The sequence below is a fragment of the Sphaerodactylus townsendi genome, linkage group LG04 (assembly GCF_021028975.2).
Source record: "Sphaerodactylus townsendi isolate TG3544 linkage group LG04, MPM_Stown_v2.3, whole genome shotgun sequence".
NCBI classification, from domain to species: Eukaryota; Metazoa; Chordata; class Lepidosauria; order Squamata; family Sphaerodactylidae; genus Sphaerodactylus; species Sphaerodactylus townsendi.
In genome coordinates this window covers 139,475,474-139,494,135 of record NC_059428.1, presented here as the reverse complement: position 1 = coordinate 139,494,135, position 18,662 = coordinate 139,475,474, and the positions used below count along the sequence as shown (strand labels likewise).

At 45.0% G+C, this 18,662-nt stretch overlaps 1 protein-coding gene across 2 annotated transcripts in view; it reads left to right on the top strand.

The window, feature by feature from the left end:
* The window catches only part of ZC3H7A (zinc finger CCCH-type containing 7A), a 41,320-nt gene that overhangs the window by 8,779 nt on the left and 13,879 nt on the right, over positions 1-18,662 (top strand). The window contains exons 5-15 of one of the 2 annotated variants that reach the window (XM_048493378.1): positions 1,952-2,110; positions 2,868-2,948; positions 3,047-3,085; positions 3,767-3,800; positions 4,442-4,701; positions 5,285-5,492; positions 7,168-7,232; positions 7,435-7,630; positions 14,041-14,202; positions 16,357-16,556; positions 16,674-16,771. In XM_048493378.1, the coding sequence (XP_048349335.1) occupies positions 1,952-2,110; positions 2,868-2,948; positions 3,047-3,085; positions 3,767-3,800; positions 4,442-4,701; positions 5,285-5,492; positions 7,168-7,232; positions 7,435-7,630; positions 14,041-14,202; positions 16,357-16,556; positions 16,674-16,771 (1,502 nt within the window). Of the gene's footprint in view, positions 1-1,951; positions 2,111-2,227; positions 2,645-2,867; positions 2,949-3,046; positions 3,086-3,766; positions 3,801-4,441; positions 4,702-5,284; positions 5,493-7,167; positions 7,233-7,434; positions 7,631-14,040; positions 14,203-16,356; positions 16,557-16,673; positions 16,772-18,662 lie in introns of those variants that run through there. The other variant, XM_048493379.1, reaches the window with a different exon arrangement.

Genomic DNA, 18,662 nt, shown 5'->3' with positions numbered 1-18,662 from the left:
GAATAGGCATGGTGTAGTGCTTAAGAGCAGGTGGACGCAAATCTAGAGAACCCCACTCCACATGAGAGGTGGACTCCAATCTGGTGAACTGAATTTGTTTTCCCTGCTCCTCCACATGAAGCCTGCTGGGTGATCTTGGGCCAGTTATAGTTCTCTGTGAACTCTCTCAGCCCCACCGACCTCGCAAGGAAAGGAGGGAGTTTGTAAGCCCCTTTCAGTCTCCTTACAGGAGAGAAAGGTGGGGTATAAATCCAAAACTCTCATACTCTCGAGGCAAGGGAGACTTCTTGGGAAGCCAAGTTAAGCCCAGGGCCTCCTCTGAACTGGATCAGGCACCGCACCTACCAGAAAAAGACCGCAGGCTTCCTGAAGGTCAGAATCACACTATGTGAAGTTCTGATGTTCTGAACGAATAAAGAAACTCGCAAAATGGGACCAGTCACAAAGGGAAGAGAACGTTCCAGATATCCCGGGGAGCCCTGGGGAGTATGCAAAGAAGTATCGGTTGCCCACGACCACCCCCACAACTAAGGGGGAAAGTGCCCTGAAAGGTCTGTGAATGTATCTGGGGTTTGTTTTATTTATTTAGTCGATTTGATTTGTACTCCACCTTTTCCTGGTAGATCCAGGGCCAAGGTGGCTAACAATACAACATATGTTACAGCATTAATGACACACTGGTTGTTGTGGTTTTTCTGGGCTGCATGGCCCTGGTCTGGTATCTTTACCTCCTGATGTTTCACCCACATCAAAGTCTTCAATGAAACGTATCATTAAAACAGTTTGAAAACCTTGTTGAAGCTAATGAAACATATACCAGCAGTGCCTTAAACTATATTCTTACTGTATTGTCGAAGGCTTTCACGGCCGGAATCACTTGGGTGCTGGGTGGTTTCTGGGCTGTATGGCCGTGTTCTAGCATCATTCTCTCCTGACGTTTCGCCTGCATCTGTGGCTGGCATCTGTGGCTGGCATCTTCAGAGGATTCAGATGATCCTCTGAAGATGCCAGCCACAGATGCAGGCGAAACGTCAGGAGAGAATGCTGCTAGAACACGGCCATACAGCCCGGAAACCACACAGCACCCAAATATATTCTTACTCCTCCTAGGGAGGCGATCATTTCCACCTGGTGACAGTGGGCCAAAATTCAGCAAGGGGGGAAGGCAACAGAAAGCCCAAAAGAAAGGAAAAGGGAAAACAGGAAAAGGAAGGCAAAGGGAAAACGGTCAGCCAGGATGTCATACCCTGCCTTTGGAGGCCTGGTGGACAATCTCCGTCTTACGGGACCTGCCAGACAGGGCCACGTTCCGCAGGGGGGCTGGCAAACCACGGAGGGTTGAGCATCTTGAGTGGCGCTTAGGCAGTCGTGCTGGATGTGGGGAGTGGAGCTTTGGCAGGACTGGGCAGAGGGTGCTCGTCTCCTGGCACAGCAACAGAGAGGGGCAGCTGGGCCCAGTGCCAGCTCTGCAGGCACCCCTTTGTGCTGCGGGCAGAAGCAAGGCTGAGAAGACCCCTTCCTCAGGTTGCAGCAGTGGGAGGAGCTAGACAAGGCGGGAGCGTTGGGAGCACTGAGGGGGCCTGGCGGATGGGAGGCAGTGCGGGGGAGTGTGAAGGAATGGGACAGGGGGTGGGTAGCCTAAGCGAGCACCATAGAGGTGGTTGCAGTTCAAGTTGGGGTTGGCCAGGAGAGGAGGAAGGGAAAAGGGAGGCCGGAAGAACGGTTCCTCGTTCTCTGCTGAGCTCTTAGAACCAGAAGGCCTGGCTTGGGCCTCTAGGCAGAGATAGCAACAGTTCTGCTGGAATTCAAAAAGCCCCCTTGCTCACCCCCACCCTCACGATCCAGGGACTGGATTCTGTCGCAGGGGAAGCCCGGCCTGTCCTTTGACGTCCCTTGATTCATTTGCACCACACTCCAAGCACTCCCTTCCTTTTGTCGTTTGCCGGTGCAGGGCTTGCACAGTAAAGTTCTAGAAGACTGTGGGATTGTGCTAAGGCTGAACAAGAACAATTTCCGGGCTCTCTACCGGAAAGCCACGGCCCTGAAAGACCTGGGAAGGTACAAGGAGGCTTATGACGCTGTTGCGAAATGTTCCCTGGCAGTGCCTCAAGTAAGCAAAGGTTATTGGGGGTCTTATTGCTCATCCGCACTGGGGGGATGTCCTTAGCAAGGGATATTAACAGAGCTTGGAGCCCCATTCAGAGGGGAGGGGGCTGAGTCCATTCGTGGGAGCGGCACATGGCCTAGCAGGCAAATTTGCCCTCCCTGAGGCACTTACCCTGGCGGAGGGGTGATTCCTCTGGCCGCTGCGGCCCTTCTTGGTGCTGGAATGTGGTTGTGGTTGTGGTGCCAGTGTCCCAACACCCCTACCATTGGTGTAATGGAGATGGGACGGAGACAGGGCGGGGGAGAGGGAGCCGATGTTAGTCGGTTCTCTCCCAGCCATTCTGTGCATTATGCCAGCCGCTGCAAGCTCAGGCTCAAGCCACCCTTTTGAGTGGCATAAATATATAAAGCCCAGTGGGGGCTTCTCAACAGCGGGGCGGCTTTCATGTTTTTGAAGCCTCCCACACTGCAGGGAGAAGCGTGGCTGCGGTGTTGCAGCCAGCCGCATGGACTCGTGGATGAGGCTGTTGGACTTCTGGTAAGCTCCCCCCTCCTTGTGTTCATTGCGTGTGCCTAGCTAGTGGAACCCTGAAATTCTATCACTCTGGGTCCAGTCTAGTTTGATAGACAATCTCCTCCAGGGGAGAGATTGGCGATAAGAGATGGATTCTCTTCTCTTCTGCCTTGAGACGCTCACAGATGTTGCTTTATGGGAGTTGCCGAGATGGTCTGTCACGTTCTGTGTTTTTGTTTTTCAATAGGATGACAGTGTGATAAAATTAACTCAAGAGCTTGCTCACAAGCTAGGATTAAAAATCAGAAAAGCCTACGTCCGGGCAAAAGTAAGTTCACAGGGCTGTAGTGGTTGTTTTTTAACAATGCTGGTTTTGAAAGATGGCTCTTCTGGGTCCGTTGCTCACCATGATGTGCTTGATTGCAGCCCCCAGCCAACCCCGTCTCTGGTGAATTATCAAGTAAGGTAAGAAACTGAGTCGTCTTTATATGGACAGAGTGTTTGGGTACTGAAGGAACAGTTCCGCTCCTAGGAATCCTGACAACAAATGCTGGATTCCCATAACCTTCAGAAGTATCTGTCAATGGTCTTTACTTCTCTGATTGTCTGCCTTGCCAACTCTTGCCCTCAAAAAACTGAGCCGGGTTGGTAAAGTAACAGTTGGAAATAAAGTGTATTGTGTTTGATGGAGTTCCAGTGTATGGACTATACAGGAATGCACCTACTGGGCATACTTTCCCTTGCATACTGGTGGAACTCCCATTTAAGCAGTACTCTGCAATTCTTCCCATTTGTACAGCGCGTTTATGATAAAACACTGAAAGAATATGCTTGTAGTTTGCGTGCTTGCTTGTTCTCACAGTAGTGTTCTGGGTTTCATGTAATGGTTGGTTTGCTAGGCTTGACTTGCTGGGATAGGCTGACGTTTGGCTGTTGATGTCACGTCTGAGCTTCATTTTTACCTTTTTCTAACGTTTTGTGCTCGTGTTGTTTCTTGGATGCCTCGTGCTGTTTGGTTGCATTGCTGTACTCTGTGTGATCTGCCTGGGGTGCCAGCGTGAAGGATGACCTGTCAATAAATAGAGAACGTTGGGCCTCAGGCATCTGCTGTGCAAACTTCATAACGGATGTTTCGCTTGCTTGCAGAGTTCCAATTCCTCTATAGAAGATATTGAATCAGGTGAGGTTTCTTGGACTGTAGACCACCTTTTGTGGAAAGCTGTACATGAAGAGCAACTCTGTGCTCTGTCAACAGATTTATTTTTATACAAGACAGCTCAGAATAGCTCCTCCCTTTTGCCTCCATTCCTCCCTTTCCATTTCCATACCTTATACTTCCCATGTATTTCCATACCTTGTACTTCTTTTCCTCCTCACTATATTTGCATTAGTGCCAGATACCCAGTCTAAGTGGGGTGGGGGTGGGAAATGGCCACATCAAGTTGGTTTCTGGCTGGAAAATAACGGACCCGGTTTGCCCCTGAGTTTGTGGGCGAGAAATCTCAGTCCCTGCCAGAAGGCTGTCTCCCTAGTTCATGAGGAGGTGCATTTGAGAGGAGTTCTGTAACTTTACTGTCTCCAGAAGTTTGGTCCTTTTCAAAAACGGTATTTTGACATCGCCTGCTGCCCTTGGGAGCAGAGTGGGGTGCCAAGAGCTCTTGAGCTGTAAGCATCAGGCAGAATTGGACCTAAACCACATTGGTGATCTGTCTCCCTCCTGTTATGATCAAGTTCAGCCATTTTTGTTGATATTGTTTTCACTTTATGCTGAAAGGATCCCCGTTCTGAGGAGGTGTCTTTGCAAACCCAAATCTCTTTCAGATTTTCCCAGTTGGAACGAAAAGCCTCTTTCCTCCTCCTCCTCCTCTTCCAGTTTTACTCCCGAAGCTCCGTTGCCAGTTGCATCTCTGGTTGGGCTTCCGGCGGAGAAAAGTTCTTTGCCTCGTGCCTCACAGACTAACGGAGGCACCGTTTTTACTGTGCCGGAAAACTGTTTAGATTGCGGGGACGGAGATGATATTATCGGAGACGAGCTGGATGAGCTGCTAGATTCGGTGTCTGACCCTGGCGAAAGCGTCATGGTAAGCTGGCTGCTCTGTTCCTTGAAATGAAGTTGGCAGAAGCTCTGTCGAAAGTCCGAGGGAATTATCCACGTGTCACTTTTTCCAGGCGTGCTGTCTTGCAGCCTGTCTGGCTTCTGCTGTAGTTTCTCCTCTGGAGTTGGTTCTCATTGTGAGGAAAAAATGTTTTGTAGTATAATTGTTGGTCATGAGCTGCAGTCATCTTTTGGCTGTCCTGCATTTGGGAGTAAGCTGCAGGGTTCCTTTGGCCTCCCCCGAAAGTAAGACGTAGCAAAGTTTTTGTTTGGAAGCATGCCCGATGAACAGAACACGGAAAAATAAGACATCCCCTGAAAATAAGACATAGCGCATTTTTGGGAGCAAAAATTAATATAAGTCTAAACAATTTATATGCCATTAAAGGTATTCGAAATCAAATTAATATAAGTCTTATTTTTGGGGAAACACAGTATATACGGTAGCACCAGATTCCAGTGACTGCAGCCATGTCAAACACAGATTTAGTACTAAGGGCTGTTTCCTGAAAGTCTGGGATCCTTTTGCTTCTGAATGGAACAGAATCTGTATTTCTTTCCTCTTATAGCCCAGCACCATTGTTAGAGGAGCCGTCCCAGTGGCCACCATGGCTCCCAGCATGCCTTTCTCTCCCCCTCTCCTTGGGACTTTGCCAGTTGGAGCTGGGTTTGTTCCTGCATCTGCCTTTTCCGAAATGTATTCCCAGCCGTTGGTTTCCTCCCTAGACAACTTCTGTGCTTCTTTAAGTACTTTTTCGATCAGTGATTCTAAAAGAGGTAAGTCACCGGTTTAATTATCTAAAACCTAACCGAAGGGGACGGATGCCTGAATGAAAGCCATTAATGTTAAGAAACAGGGCAGACCACTGGGGTAGGGGGAGCTCCCTAAACTAGCGTTTGTAACATAGTTAAAATGAAAAAAGACACAGTCTTGAAACTCAAGCCACTTTTAGACTAGAGCCACTGAATGTTTTCATAGGTTGAGTACGCACCAGGTGTTTGCTGTGTGGTGGAGGCGAATGTTCACCCCGGCAAGATTCCTTGTACAGATATCTTTCCTCTAGCCCCACTTTCACGTTCCGCTCTCTCCGCAGCAAGGAAATCCATTCATAGCAGGATTTTAATTTTGCTTTGCCAAGGGACACAGTTTTGCCCAGACCTCTTTCCTCTTTCCTCAGCCATAAGGCAGCCTGCCTAGTCTTACCCCCACCCCACCCCGCCCCACCCCTTGCTCTGCTTTGGACGTTTCCCCCTCGATTGCCTTTTTGTTGCCAACTACTTCCCATTTCTTGTCCTGCCATATCATTTCTATTGACCGCGGCCTCCCCACGCCTGCATATCTTTAGATTTTTTTTGAAAAAAAATGAATTAATCAATCAATACTGGCACTAAAAAATGTAAAAAAAAAATAAGACTAATCAAACAGTCCAAACACCCAATTTACCCTTCATTGATCAACAAACTGGGACGTTCTGGCCTCGCAGGTTTATACACAAGCAATCAGTGATTCCAGACCACACCAAGAAATGTCCGTCAGTCTTGACGCTTGGGTTTCCATCACATCGGGAGATGGGCCATCATGAGCCTGAGAAGCTGAGCAAACAGCAGTTCATGTTGTCCTTTTGCAGTTTGGACGCCGCCATTTCTACCCCCTCACTTCCCGTTCACCGTTTTTATGTCAATCAGTCGATCTATCGATTGATTTTTCGATAGATTGATTTTTCGATCGATAAAAATTAAATATTATATTAAAAATTAAAGCACCCATACGCGATAGAGAATCCGCGAACCCACCTGATGCAAGCAAAAAAAACTAGCTGATGAGTATTGCCTGCCCTGTTGCAAACAGAGCGGTGGGTAGTAATGCCAAACATACCCTGAAACAAAGACTCTCCAGCCAGTTCTCTTTGAAGTCACGGGAACTTTGCCATGCGGCCATACACTACTGATGTCAGACCAACATTTAGAGTCCTGTATCACAGGATTTTTTCTCCCCCAGAAGTTAGAGAGGAGCGGGTGAATCCAATGTAGCAGTTTAGTTTTTGTATTGTCGAAGGTTTTCACGGCCGGAATCACTTGGGTGCTGTGTGGTTTCCGGGCTGTATGGCCGTGTTCTAGCAGCATTCTCTCTTGATGTTTCGCCTGCATCTGTGGCTGGCATCAGATCCTCTGAAGATGCCAGCCACAGATGCAGGCGAAACGTCAGGAGAGAATGCTGCTAGAACACGGCCATCCAGCCCGGAAACCACACAGCACCCCGGTTTAGTTTTTGTATGTTATTCTTCTGCCTCTTGTGGCATGTTTGAGAATTGCTCTGCCAGGTATAGTCTCTAGAGTAGACCAAGGATTAGGTATCTCATTCTCATTTGAACAAAGGCCATGCTGTGTTTGGTTTATGTGAGTGTAAAATGCAGGCAAACCTAACACTTTAAACAATCTTATATCCCTTCAGATTTACCCAGCTCTACTTCCAGAGATGGCACATCAGCATTAAACAGTACTTCTCCTCTTTTACTTGTAAGTATCTGCACAAACTTACAACAGTCACGGTTATTCAAATTTAGATTCTTCCTTTGTCCTTGTAAAAAAATCTTACTGAAACATCTTCTTAGAGGCAGAAATACCCGAAAGGTGTGATTGAAAGGGGTTTTTTTGCATATACAAATCAGAATAAAAACTGTCACAGATTTACAAATAAACACTTTTGTTTTCCCAACAGATGAACGGGCCAGCTAGTTTGTTTGGGTCCGAGAACTACGTAGGGATTTCGAGCTCAGGCCGGAATGACTACTCGAGTATATTCAGCAGCAGCCCTGCTAGCATGCCAGGGTCAGCATCCTCCTTAGTCACAAGGAATCCCCTGGAAGGCACTCATGAGCTCAGACAGGCCTGCCCCTTGTGCTTTGTCAAGACAGGTAAGAAGCTGCAAGAACTGTCTGCAAGGTGCTGCCGCCATGTCTGCCTTTCTCCCCTTACCTTCCTCTTAACGCTTAGTGGACTGACTTCTCAGAGAGTTCCTGAAGGACGCAGCACTTTGGTCTGCTGGATACACTGAGGCATGTGTCATGACCCTCTAACACAGAGGAGTCCAACTCTGGCGTTTCAGATGTTCATGGACTAAAATTCCCATCAGCCCCTCCTGGCATGGCCAGTTGGCTGATGGGAATTGCAATCCATGAACATCTGAAGTGCCAGAGTTGGACACCCCTGCTCTAACGTTTTAGCCAAGGTTCTGCCATGTTTCTTTCTACAGAGATCTTAATACTGAAGCAGCCTCGGGAATTGTTTTGCTTTCGATTGCTCCCTGTGCCAGTCTGCCCTGGTCTAGTTCTGCAGCTTCAGCGGAGGGGGGTTGAGGCGTCCCAGTTCTCACCGTCTGTGGAATGTGTGTGCGTGTGAATGTGTGACAGTACTTTCCTGTGACCGGGAGGGGGCAGGCTGGAGGATATAATGCTTTGCCTGTACTAATGTACTCCATTCTGGCAATATGAGTCAACAGCTTTTCTATGCTTGCAAGTGAGAATAATTCTGCTTTCAAATTACTGATTCCTTTATTAGACAAGTCTGGTGTTGCGACAGGCTGGTGCTTTCCCCAGTGAAGTTTAGTTACTTCCAGGGGCCGTGGCTCACTGTTAGAGCCTCTCCTTGGCACGCGGAAGGTCCCTGGTTCAGTTCTCCTGCTGAAAGCAGCAGACAGAAGGCGGCCTGAAAAAGCTCTGCTTGAGACCCTGGAGAGCATCTGCCTGTCTGTGTAGACTGCACTGACCATGATAAGACCAGGTGTTCTCCAGAGTGGGCCAGCCTCCCCTTAAGGTGTGGGGGATTAGCTGGAGACAAAGCATGAGAGGGTTTGATAACCTGTGCAGCGTCCCAGGCTTGCCCCTGGTCAGAACTCTTGGAATGAGGAGGTGGTTGTGTAACTGAATGGGCTTTATTGCAGAATAAAAACAGTAAATCAAAAAGCCAGCGTGGTTAAGAGCCGGAGGATTCTAATCTTGATTCCCCGCTCCTCCACCTGAGTGGCAGAGCCTTAGCTGGTGAGCCAGATTAGCTTGGGCACTCCTACATTCCTGCTGGGTGACCTTGGGCTAGTCACAGTTCTTCATCACTCTCTCAGCCAAACCCACCTCACAGGGTGTTTTAATAACAGGTTCCGATGGTGGTGGGATTCAAACAGTGGCGCTGCTGCACACACGCACCTCCAGTCCCAATTGGGCAGGGAGGTTGCTTTAGTAACCCCTTCTCGGCACTCAAAAAAAATTAGTAACCACTTCTAGAGAAGTGGTGAGAACTGGTTGGATCCCACCTCTGCCGCCCCCCCTTTTTCTCTTTAAAATTTTATTTTGTTGTTTTCTCCTGTTTAAGTTTCCCTTTTGGATCTGCAGTGAGGTATTTTTTTAAGTATTAAAGTATCTTTTTTTTTAAAAAAAAAGAAAAGACATTTTTACTAAGGAAGAAAATGCTTTTATTTTTTTCCTTTTGGTTGGTTGTTGTTTGAATGGCACGAACCGGATTTTAAGACTCCCAGACTTATAAGCTTTCAAGGCGAACAGATGGCAGTATGTTAGTTGATCTAATTATTCTCTTGACACGAGGTGTGGAATTCTTTTCAGCTGTGAGGTGCGGTGATTGGAATGTTCTTGGTGTGATTTGTGGACACTTGAGAGACCCTTTTGCCAAAATCTTCTATTTGGGATTTGTTTTGTCTCTTGGTTTGGAGTTATTTTCATTTCCTGGATTGGGCAGTTACAAGTCTCTGTGCCTTAAAGTGAATTACAGAATTTTTTCTTGGACCATACAAGATCTGTGGACTTAAATACATTACAAATTGGCAAATACTTAATTGGGGCAGTAAAGGAGAATATACGTGTAACCTCTTTGGACAGCCGAATGGCAGTGACAAGGGAACCTTGGGAGTGATTTACAAGCATTTGAGACATCCCTACCATGTCGAAGAGGGACCAAGCTTGTTTTCTGCTGTCTCAGAGACTAGAACATGGAGTCATGGATTCAAGGTGCAGGAAAAGAGATTCCACCTAAACATTAGGGAGAACTTCCTGAGTGTCAGAGCTATTCGACAATGGAATTCACAGCCTTGGAGAGTGGTGGAGTCTCCTTCTTTGGAGGTTTCTAAAGAGAGGCTGGATGAACATACATCGGGAGTGCTTTGATTGTGCGTTCCTTCATTGCAGGGGGTTGGACTTGATGGCCTTTATGGTCTCTTCCAACTCTATGATTCCAACTCTATGATTCTATGAGATATCCTGCAAAAGCAAAAGATGGTTGGAGATATGGGTTAAGCTTGGGCTGAGATTTGTTTAAAGATTTTCAGTTGGGGCTAGCTTAATGCCTTGTGGTAAGACTATCCTTACTGGACCGTGGGAACAGAAACAGTCTTATCTCAAATCTCACTTTCTTAAAATAATAACCATACCCTGGAATGTTAGATGTGAATTACTGAGAAATGGTCTGATGTGTTGCTGCCACCTTGTGGATTTGAGAAGGAATTCCAATTCTGATCTTTCTATCTTTGAAGATGTCCATAAGGCCAGCAGAGATGATAAAATAGCTTTTCTTAATCTCACAACAGATAAGTCAGTCCAAGACTAATATGAAAGAAGATCTTAACGCTTAACAGAGGAGTTTAAACAATCAGAATTTATTGGACGAGAGAAAGAGAATCAAAGATTTTCAAACAGGAGCTTGCTTCGTCTATGGCTATAACAACAGATGAAATAGATCTTGAAAAAGAGTTTGTTGAGAGTCTGCGAAAACATTTCCTAGTTGGTGAACATCTTCTTGATATTGAACAGACCTACAGAAAACCATTAGTAGAAAGGAAGATTGATATACTGGTCTTTCAACACTTGCTGAACACACTCCTGAAGAAAGCGAATTTAACTTTCTAAGAAGAATTCCCTTGAAAGAAGCAGCAGAATGTAGTTGGAAAATGTTACTTGCTTTAGAAATGCTCACATCTACAAGGAAAATGATTATAAAAACTGCAAAACAAGCAAAACAAATGGCAACATGTCTTACAGATGAATATATTTTTTTGAAGACTCCAGGATTGACTTCAGAGAAAAGCCATCAGTAACTATAAAAGCTCAGCCACGCAGGAAATTGCAAGAAAATGGGTGGACTCTTTTGAAATTTCAAGAACAGTCCTCCAAGATATTTAAAGATCATTTACCTAAAAGATTGCAAGAAAAAGGATAAAAAAACATTGGCGTTTATGCTGGAAATGCAGTGAGAAATCTGTTGTTGTTTTTTCTTATGTTAAAAGATATTTAAAAATTGGATATTAACCTAGACTGAAATGTTAAAAATGCTATATAGATAATGATATATGAAAGTGTTGTTGTTTTTTCTTATGTTAAAAGATATTTAAAAATTGGATATTAACCTAGACTGAAATGTTAAAAATGCTATATAGATAATGATATATGAAAGTGTTGTTGTTTTTTCTTATGTTAAAAGATATTTAAAAATTGGATATTAACCTAGACTGAAATGTTAAAAATGCTATATAGATAATGATATATGAAAGTGATGGCGAACCTTTTCAAGACTGAGTGCCCAAATTGCAACCCAAAACCTACTTCTTATGTTCTTATGTTCTTATGTTCTTACTTATTTATCGCAAAGTGCCAACATGGCAATTTAACCTGAATACTGAGGTTTTAGTTTAGAAAAACCGGTTGGCTCCGAGGCGTGCGTTACTCAGGAGTAAGCTTGGTGGTAGTCGATGGCTTTGCTTTGAAGCAACCGTGCAACTCTTCGAACGGGTGAATCACGACCCTAGGAGGGTTTACTCAGAAGCAAGCCCCACTGCTAGCAACTGAGCTTACTCCCAGGTAAAGGATCGTGCTTTAGTTCTTTGCATGAAAATCAGTGGGGTTTAGCAGCGCTTAATAGGGTTACCTACACTGCTTCCCCAAAATTAGGTCTTAGGTTTAATGCTAATAATCAAGCCCAGTGGTCCAGGCCAGCCTAGATGTGTTGGGGGGGGGGATTCTGTTTGCGCGTGCCCACAGAGAGGGCTCTGAGTGCCACCTCTGGCACCCGTGCCATAGGTTCACCACCACTGATATATGATCTCAATATGAATTAATTATGTGAGTATGATAGTTTGAAGGAACAGCCAGTCTTATGTACTCAACCTGTTTCTTTTCTTTCTTTCCTTTTCGCTATATTATTTAGACTGATACTTGGTATTCTTTAAGCAGCAGTGGAGCAGCAGTGGCCTAGTGGTTAAGAGGAGGTGTATTCTAATCTGGAGGAACCAGGTTTGATTTCCCACTTTGCCACCTAAGCTGTGGAGTCTTATCTGGGGAATTCTGGGCCTGTACACTCCAACACACGCAAGCTGGGTGACCTTGGGCTAGTCACAGTTCTTCTTTCTCAGCCCCACCTACCTCACAGGGTGCTTGTTGTGAGGGGGGAAGGGAAAGGAGTTTGTAAGCCCCGTTGAGTCTCCTTACAGGAGAGAAAGGGGGGATATAAATCCAACTCTTCTTTAAGCACAAGTTTATATCTTATTCATGTGATTTTGATGTATAAGAACACAAATTAATGTGTACCTCTCTAACATATGTAATTTTGATAATAATTTATTTACCAATTGTATCGTGTAATTGCTGACTTTACATGGAAATATGAAAGAGTTCTTACTTAAATGAGAACTGGGAAATGAAAATGAGAGAATACTTTTGTGTGGCAAAATTAACTGAATAGAAGTTTCAGAATATGAACTGAAGTCAATGGAGAGTCTTACCAAATATTATAACTTGTAAAGTAGTGTTAAGTTTGTATTTTACTGAAATGATTTTAATGGACAAGAACATCAATCAATATATATCTTTTCAGCAAGTATGTTAGTATGACGGGATTGCCAAAGTTATATATATGCATATGCAAGCCTTTATTGGCATAACAACAGTACAACAGTAATTAAAAAACGGATTAAAAAGCATGTACAACACAGGAAATAAATTTTAAGTCGAAAGAAATCTACTGGCATTTAGTAATTTCCAGGAGAAAGTCTGCCACTATCATACAGAGAGAAGGATCAGGAATATCCAACAAGTAGTGTAATCTAATTAAATCGGGGAGATCGGGTAAATGTAAAGGAGTAAGATTCACATACTTGGATCTGATTTCCTTGAATCTGAGACAGTGTAGTAATTGGTGGGCCAGAGATTCAACTGAGCCATCATTACACTGGCACAATCTTTTAGCCTTTTCTTGCTTATTAAATCTGCCATGTAACAAGGCAGAAGGCATAACATTAAACCTGGTGAGCATTATGGCTCTCCTTTGAGCAGGGTTTATTAAGCAATACAGGTAGTGTGCCAAGTGGCCCCGTTCAAATGGGAGAGAAAAATACAGGGGGGAGCATGTTTTCTTGGCTGTGGTGATTAGGGTAGAGAACTCTCTATCCAATAGTTGACCTTTTAATTTTCTACAAATTTATATATCAAGTTTGTATGTTTTGCCTTTTCATTATATTTTGAATTGTAATTGGTTTTTTTAGTTCAATCAGTTATAAATATAGATCCATTTATTATTATTTTCTTTTCCTTTTTTCTGTATTGTGTTTCAATTCTGTGGAAACATAATAAAATGTGTTTATTTAAAAATCTGTTGCTGCCCAGATGTATTCTGCTGTCTGAATTCTGAGCCTCCTTTCTCCCTATTTATCAGGCGTGTGTGCATGAACTTGACAACTGCTTAAGAATTTGGTGGGCAGGAGTTGCAAATAGGTGTGGGGCTGCCGGGGCTGCCTCTAAGAGTGACCTGTTGAGCATAATTCTTGCAGCAGCTGGGGGGGGGGGGGGGGGTTGGTTCTTCCTTCTGTATACTAGCGATGACAGACCACAAAGAGTATTGCTTGCCTGATAAGGATGTTGCAACTTTTTTTTCCTGTTTAAAACCAGCTCCCCTCTTTTTTGGCGGGGGGTGGGTGGGTAGATTCTCAGTGTGTTGAAGAGAGCTAGGAAATCCAGTTTTCGAAGACTACAGGGTTTGAGATATTCAAACAGGCAGAAGGTCAAACAGGTGGAAAAATCTAGTTTTCCCAAAGGGGAAGTGTTGGTGTCAAATTAGCTCCTTGTAGGTTCTTAGGAAACAGAGTTTGACCTTGAAAGTTTCTCTCCTTCTTGATGAAATAAAAAGCATTTGGAAAGATAATGGCTGCAACAGACTCTGCCAGCTGTGCCAGCCTTATTAAAATGAATCGGGAAGCAGGGTTGTTGACGTGATTCTTCACTCGGGTTGCAGATTGTACAACAGTAGGAATTCTCCTGTCCCCTTTTTCTTTCAGGCCCCAAATTGCTGGATTATACCTACCATCCCAATCTGGAGCACAAATGCAAGAAGGACATCCTTATTGGCAGGGTGAAAAATTCTGAAGATAAATCGTGGAAAAAAATAAGACCTAGGCCTACAAAGACACAGTACGTGGGCCCTTATTATATCTGTAAAGGTAAGGATCCTAGCTTCGAGGTGAACACCTGTCGCTTGCCCCAGGAGTGCGCAAGACTTTCGGTTTCATTTCAGTTCTGCAACCCACCCTTTCCCAGGGAAGGTCGTCATGTTTTCTTGGACATTCCTTCAGCAGCTTCTCTGAAGCAGTTGTGTTTAGAGATGGAGAGTTGGGAGTTAGCAAATGACCTTTTGCCTGTACCTTGCCTTATATCCTTTGAATTGACTGCATTTTTCCTCTCAATCCCTCCTTCCCCATTCTGTCTGTTTCAAACCCTGGGAATGTTATTCTTGGGGTCATCAGACCCACGTGGCTGGTGACCCACTGACCCCAAGAACAGCCTTCTTGAGAGTTGAAAGAGACATCAGTGGAAGGAGGGGATGGTGGCACTTTGTGGGATACAAGCCTCTGTTACTTGTGTTTCAGAGCTGTTTTCAAGTTTAGCTCAAGGGGCTGGTTATGATAATTAAGGCCCTCTGACACCCACGTATTTGAAGGACCATCTCCGTCCCTATGTTGCTGTGTGCCATCTACGGTTTTAGGCAGCCATCTGTTGGCTATCCCTCCTCTGAGGGTGACCCATCTGGCATTGACCAGAACCCAGACTTTTCCCATTATGGTTCTGGATCTGTGCCATCGGCCCCCTGGAAAGGTGAGAGGGGATCTTCATGGGGTGCCCTGAGGCACACCTGTTTGCTTGGCGTCTGAACGGGTTGAATGGCAGGCACCTTTTAAAGGGCAGCGTGGAGGAGATTTGGGGTCTGCTATTTTATTTTTATTGAGATTTATTCTTCCAAGGGTAGCTTTCTCATATACATCTATCAGATTATTTTTAAATAAAGCTGTTCCCCATTTCATCTATGGTATAGAGGTGTGGGGATGGAAGGACCACTTGATCCCGAAGCTGGAATCAATGTGGAATCATTTTCTCAGATGCTTTTTACTGTTGCCTAAAGGATCTCCTGTCACCTGGACATGTGCCGAGTTGCACATGCCATCAATTAGGGCTCAAGTCCATATAACTGTGGACTAATAACTTTGGACTAATTTCGGTTGCTCTATTCCCTAAATTATGTTTTGTGCCGAGAAATGATCCAAACCAACCTGTTACAATAACATCTTGGCCTGGTGCTCCATTTTGGATGCTTTATTGAGAGTACAGTCAGAAGGGTCAAACCTACGCAACTGGTTTGATAAGTGACAGCCTTTCAAACACTTAAAGAGGGCAATCAATACCCCCCCTTCTCTGGACTAAACATTCCCAAGTCCATCAGCCTCCCAGCCCCTGATCGTCCTCCTCGCTCTCCTCTGCACCTGCTCAATTCTGTCCGCACACTTTGTGAAGTGAGGCCCCCGGAACTGCACACGGGACTCCAGGTGAGGCCTGACCAATGCCGTGTACAGCGGGATGAGGACATCTTGCAATGTGGATGTTATGCCTCTGCCTGTCTGGTTATATCTCGTCTTTTTACTTGTATTCAGAACTGAGGGCCACATTTTTGCTTAAGCTTTTAATGGGCAAAAAAATGTTACCCCATTTAGATAAACCGTTTTTTTCTGTTATCTGATACCAATCCTTTGGTTATCTAGAATATATTGGTTTTGTCTTGGCTGCCAAGAAAATCTGGGCCAAATGTACTTTTTTGGAGAGTAAAAATGTCTGATCCAATAATGATTCTGTAATGATTTGCTGTATATTTTCTTTTATTCTATGTTATGGTTTTTATATGTTATATATATTATACGATGTTTGGCTTCAAACAGTACATTTACTTTTACTTTTTTTTTTTTTGCTGGGGATGTTTTAGTAGCCACCATGAGGAAAGGTGGGGCATAAAGGCTTTAATAAATAAAATAAAGGCATTATAGTTTACATATTGTTCAGGTTGGGGAGGATGTGTTAAAATACTGTGGTGGGAAGGTCATGAACTGTGTTCGGCCCTTGCTGAGCAGAAGTCAATTCCATTCACCAAATTGATGGAAAATCCAGATTTGTGTGGTGTGATTATCAGGTGGGCACAGGTGACCCGAAAGCTAAGACTGGCCTGGGTCCAGGGAATACCTTGAACCTTCTCTCCGAGAGTGGAGGCCCCATAACCAGCGGGTGGTCTTGGCCTGAGTCTCAGACCCGCCTTCCTACCCGGTTGTGTTTAGATGTTGCTGCTGAAGAGGAGTGTCGCTATCCTGGCCACTGCACCTTTGCGTATTGCCAAGAGGAGATCGATGTGTGGACTCTGGAACGCAAAGGGGCCTTCAGTCGCGAGGCCCTCTTCGGCGGCAGCTGCGGGAAGATCAACTTGACCGTGTCCCGCCTCCTCCAGGAGCATCATGGACTGTTCATGTTTCTTTGCGAGGTGCTGACCCTAAAATAACGTCTCTTAATCTGCTCCTGCAGCATAATATTAGAAAGCCATTTCAAGGTGGCAAAGGAGTTTTTCCTGTTCTAAACTGGTTTCTGTTTTGTATTTCAGAAATGTTTTGAACATAAACCCAGAATCATCAGCAAAAGGAATAAGGATAACTCTGCATCTTGTTCACATCCTGCTATGCATGACTTTGAAGATAACAAGTATGTCTGAAATCGGCCGTGTTCCTTTAGATTTAGGTCAGGAAGGCTCTTGTGACTTTCCCAAAAAGCAATGCAAAGCTGAATTATTCAGGAGGGCTTTTCTATGCAGGCTGTAGTCTGGCACTATATTGAATGATTCACAGTTACTTAGAAAAATAATTAGGCATACTGTATATACTCGCGTATAAGTCGACTTTTTCAGCACATTTTTTGTGCTGAAAAAGCCCTCCTCAACTTATACACGAGCCGCTGCCACCTGCTGCCGCCCCGCTGCCGCCACCCATCGTCCCCCTCACTCACCCACTCATGTTTTCCTTCTTTTCCTTTCCCCACAGACTCTAAGGCTTGGCTTCAGGGAAGCTGCCGCTCAGGCAGGGTGTCTCTATGATTTTCTTAAAAGGGCAATGCTCCAAAGATTGCTTAAACAAGGATTGCAAGCAAGGAAACCCCAGAGCAGCCAAGGGCTGGGGCTGCTGTGGGGATCTGGGAGGTGGGGGGGGGGGAGCAATCTGGTGGGGAGCGGGCACCCTGGCTCTTCCCTGCCCCCGTCTTGCTTTGGAGTTTCCTTGCTTGTGAGCAAGGAAAGGAAACGCCAGACAGAGCAGTCGTCTGTTTTTTGGGTTTCCTTGCTTGCAAGCAAGGAAACCCCAAAAGCAGGCGAATGCTCTGTCTGGTGTTTCCTTTCCTTGCTCACAAGCAAGGAAACGCCAGAGCAGCCAAGGGCTGGGGCTGCTGTGGGGATTCGGGAGGTGGCGGAGGGAGGGGGGAGTGATCCGGTGGGGAGCAGGCACCGTGGCTCTTCCCTGCCCCGCCTGCTTTGGAGTTACCACCCTAGACTTATACACAAGTCAATAAGTTTTCCCAGTTTTTGGTGGTAAAATTAGATGCCTCGACTTATACATTGGTCGACTTATACACGAGTATATACGGTAGCTTGTTGAAACTAGGATCCTACTGTGTAATTGTGCAGCAACTAATGTGTTAATACTTATGTTTTGCTTCAGTTCTGGTTTTAACAGTTCTGGGTTTTTTGAGAACCCTGATTTTATTGCATTGTTTATTGCCTGTCCTAGCCATCAGTTGTGCTGACTCACTCTGTGTAATCCGCCTTGAGCCCAGGTGAGAAAGGCAGACCATAAGTAACATGAAAACATAGAGGTGGAAGGGGATCTCAAGGGTCATCCAGCCCACCCCCCAGCACAATTCAGGAAATTCATGACTACCTCCTCATCCCATAGTCTAGCTCTATACCCATTATGTAAATAATATAAATAAATAAATATATTTCTAAAATAGCAGCAATTGTGGATACACTCGTTCTAGTTCTAATCATAGTAATTATTAGCAGTAGATCATTCTAGCTCTAGCAGAAATGTGACTATCCCTGAGGCATAGGAATGAGTGAAACTTTTCAGTGTTTCTGTGCTGAATTGTCATTTAAACAGGGGAATCTAGAAGTTCAAATGGCTGTGCTAATCCAGTCGCTCGGGCTGGCCCGCTGCATTTCCATATGTAGAGTACACCGTTGTGTGTTGCTGCTTAATTCAGGTGCAGTGTTCAGATGTTCTGATGGAAATTTAATTCGGAAACTGTGTGTGGCCTATAGACTGAGTGTGGCCCTCCCCTTTCAGAGAAACTTGACTTTGTCAGGTGAATTCGCCTTGCGTTATTAGCAGACTTGCTAATAAGAAGAGTGAAAAACTAAACTTGGTAGTTTCCCTCTACTACCTTGGGCAATCTAATGACAGAAGGTTTACTTCCGTAAAACTTTCCCTTCCCCTCCTACCCATTTTATGCGAGATGCCGAGGGCAGAATGCTAGTCTTAAAGTGTACAAATTCTAAAGCCAGTTGCAGATGGCTTTCTCAACAGTAAAACGGAATTATAGAGCT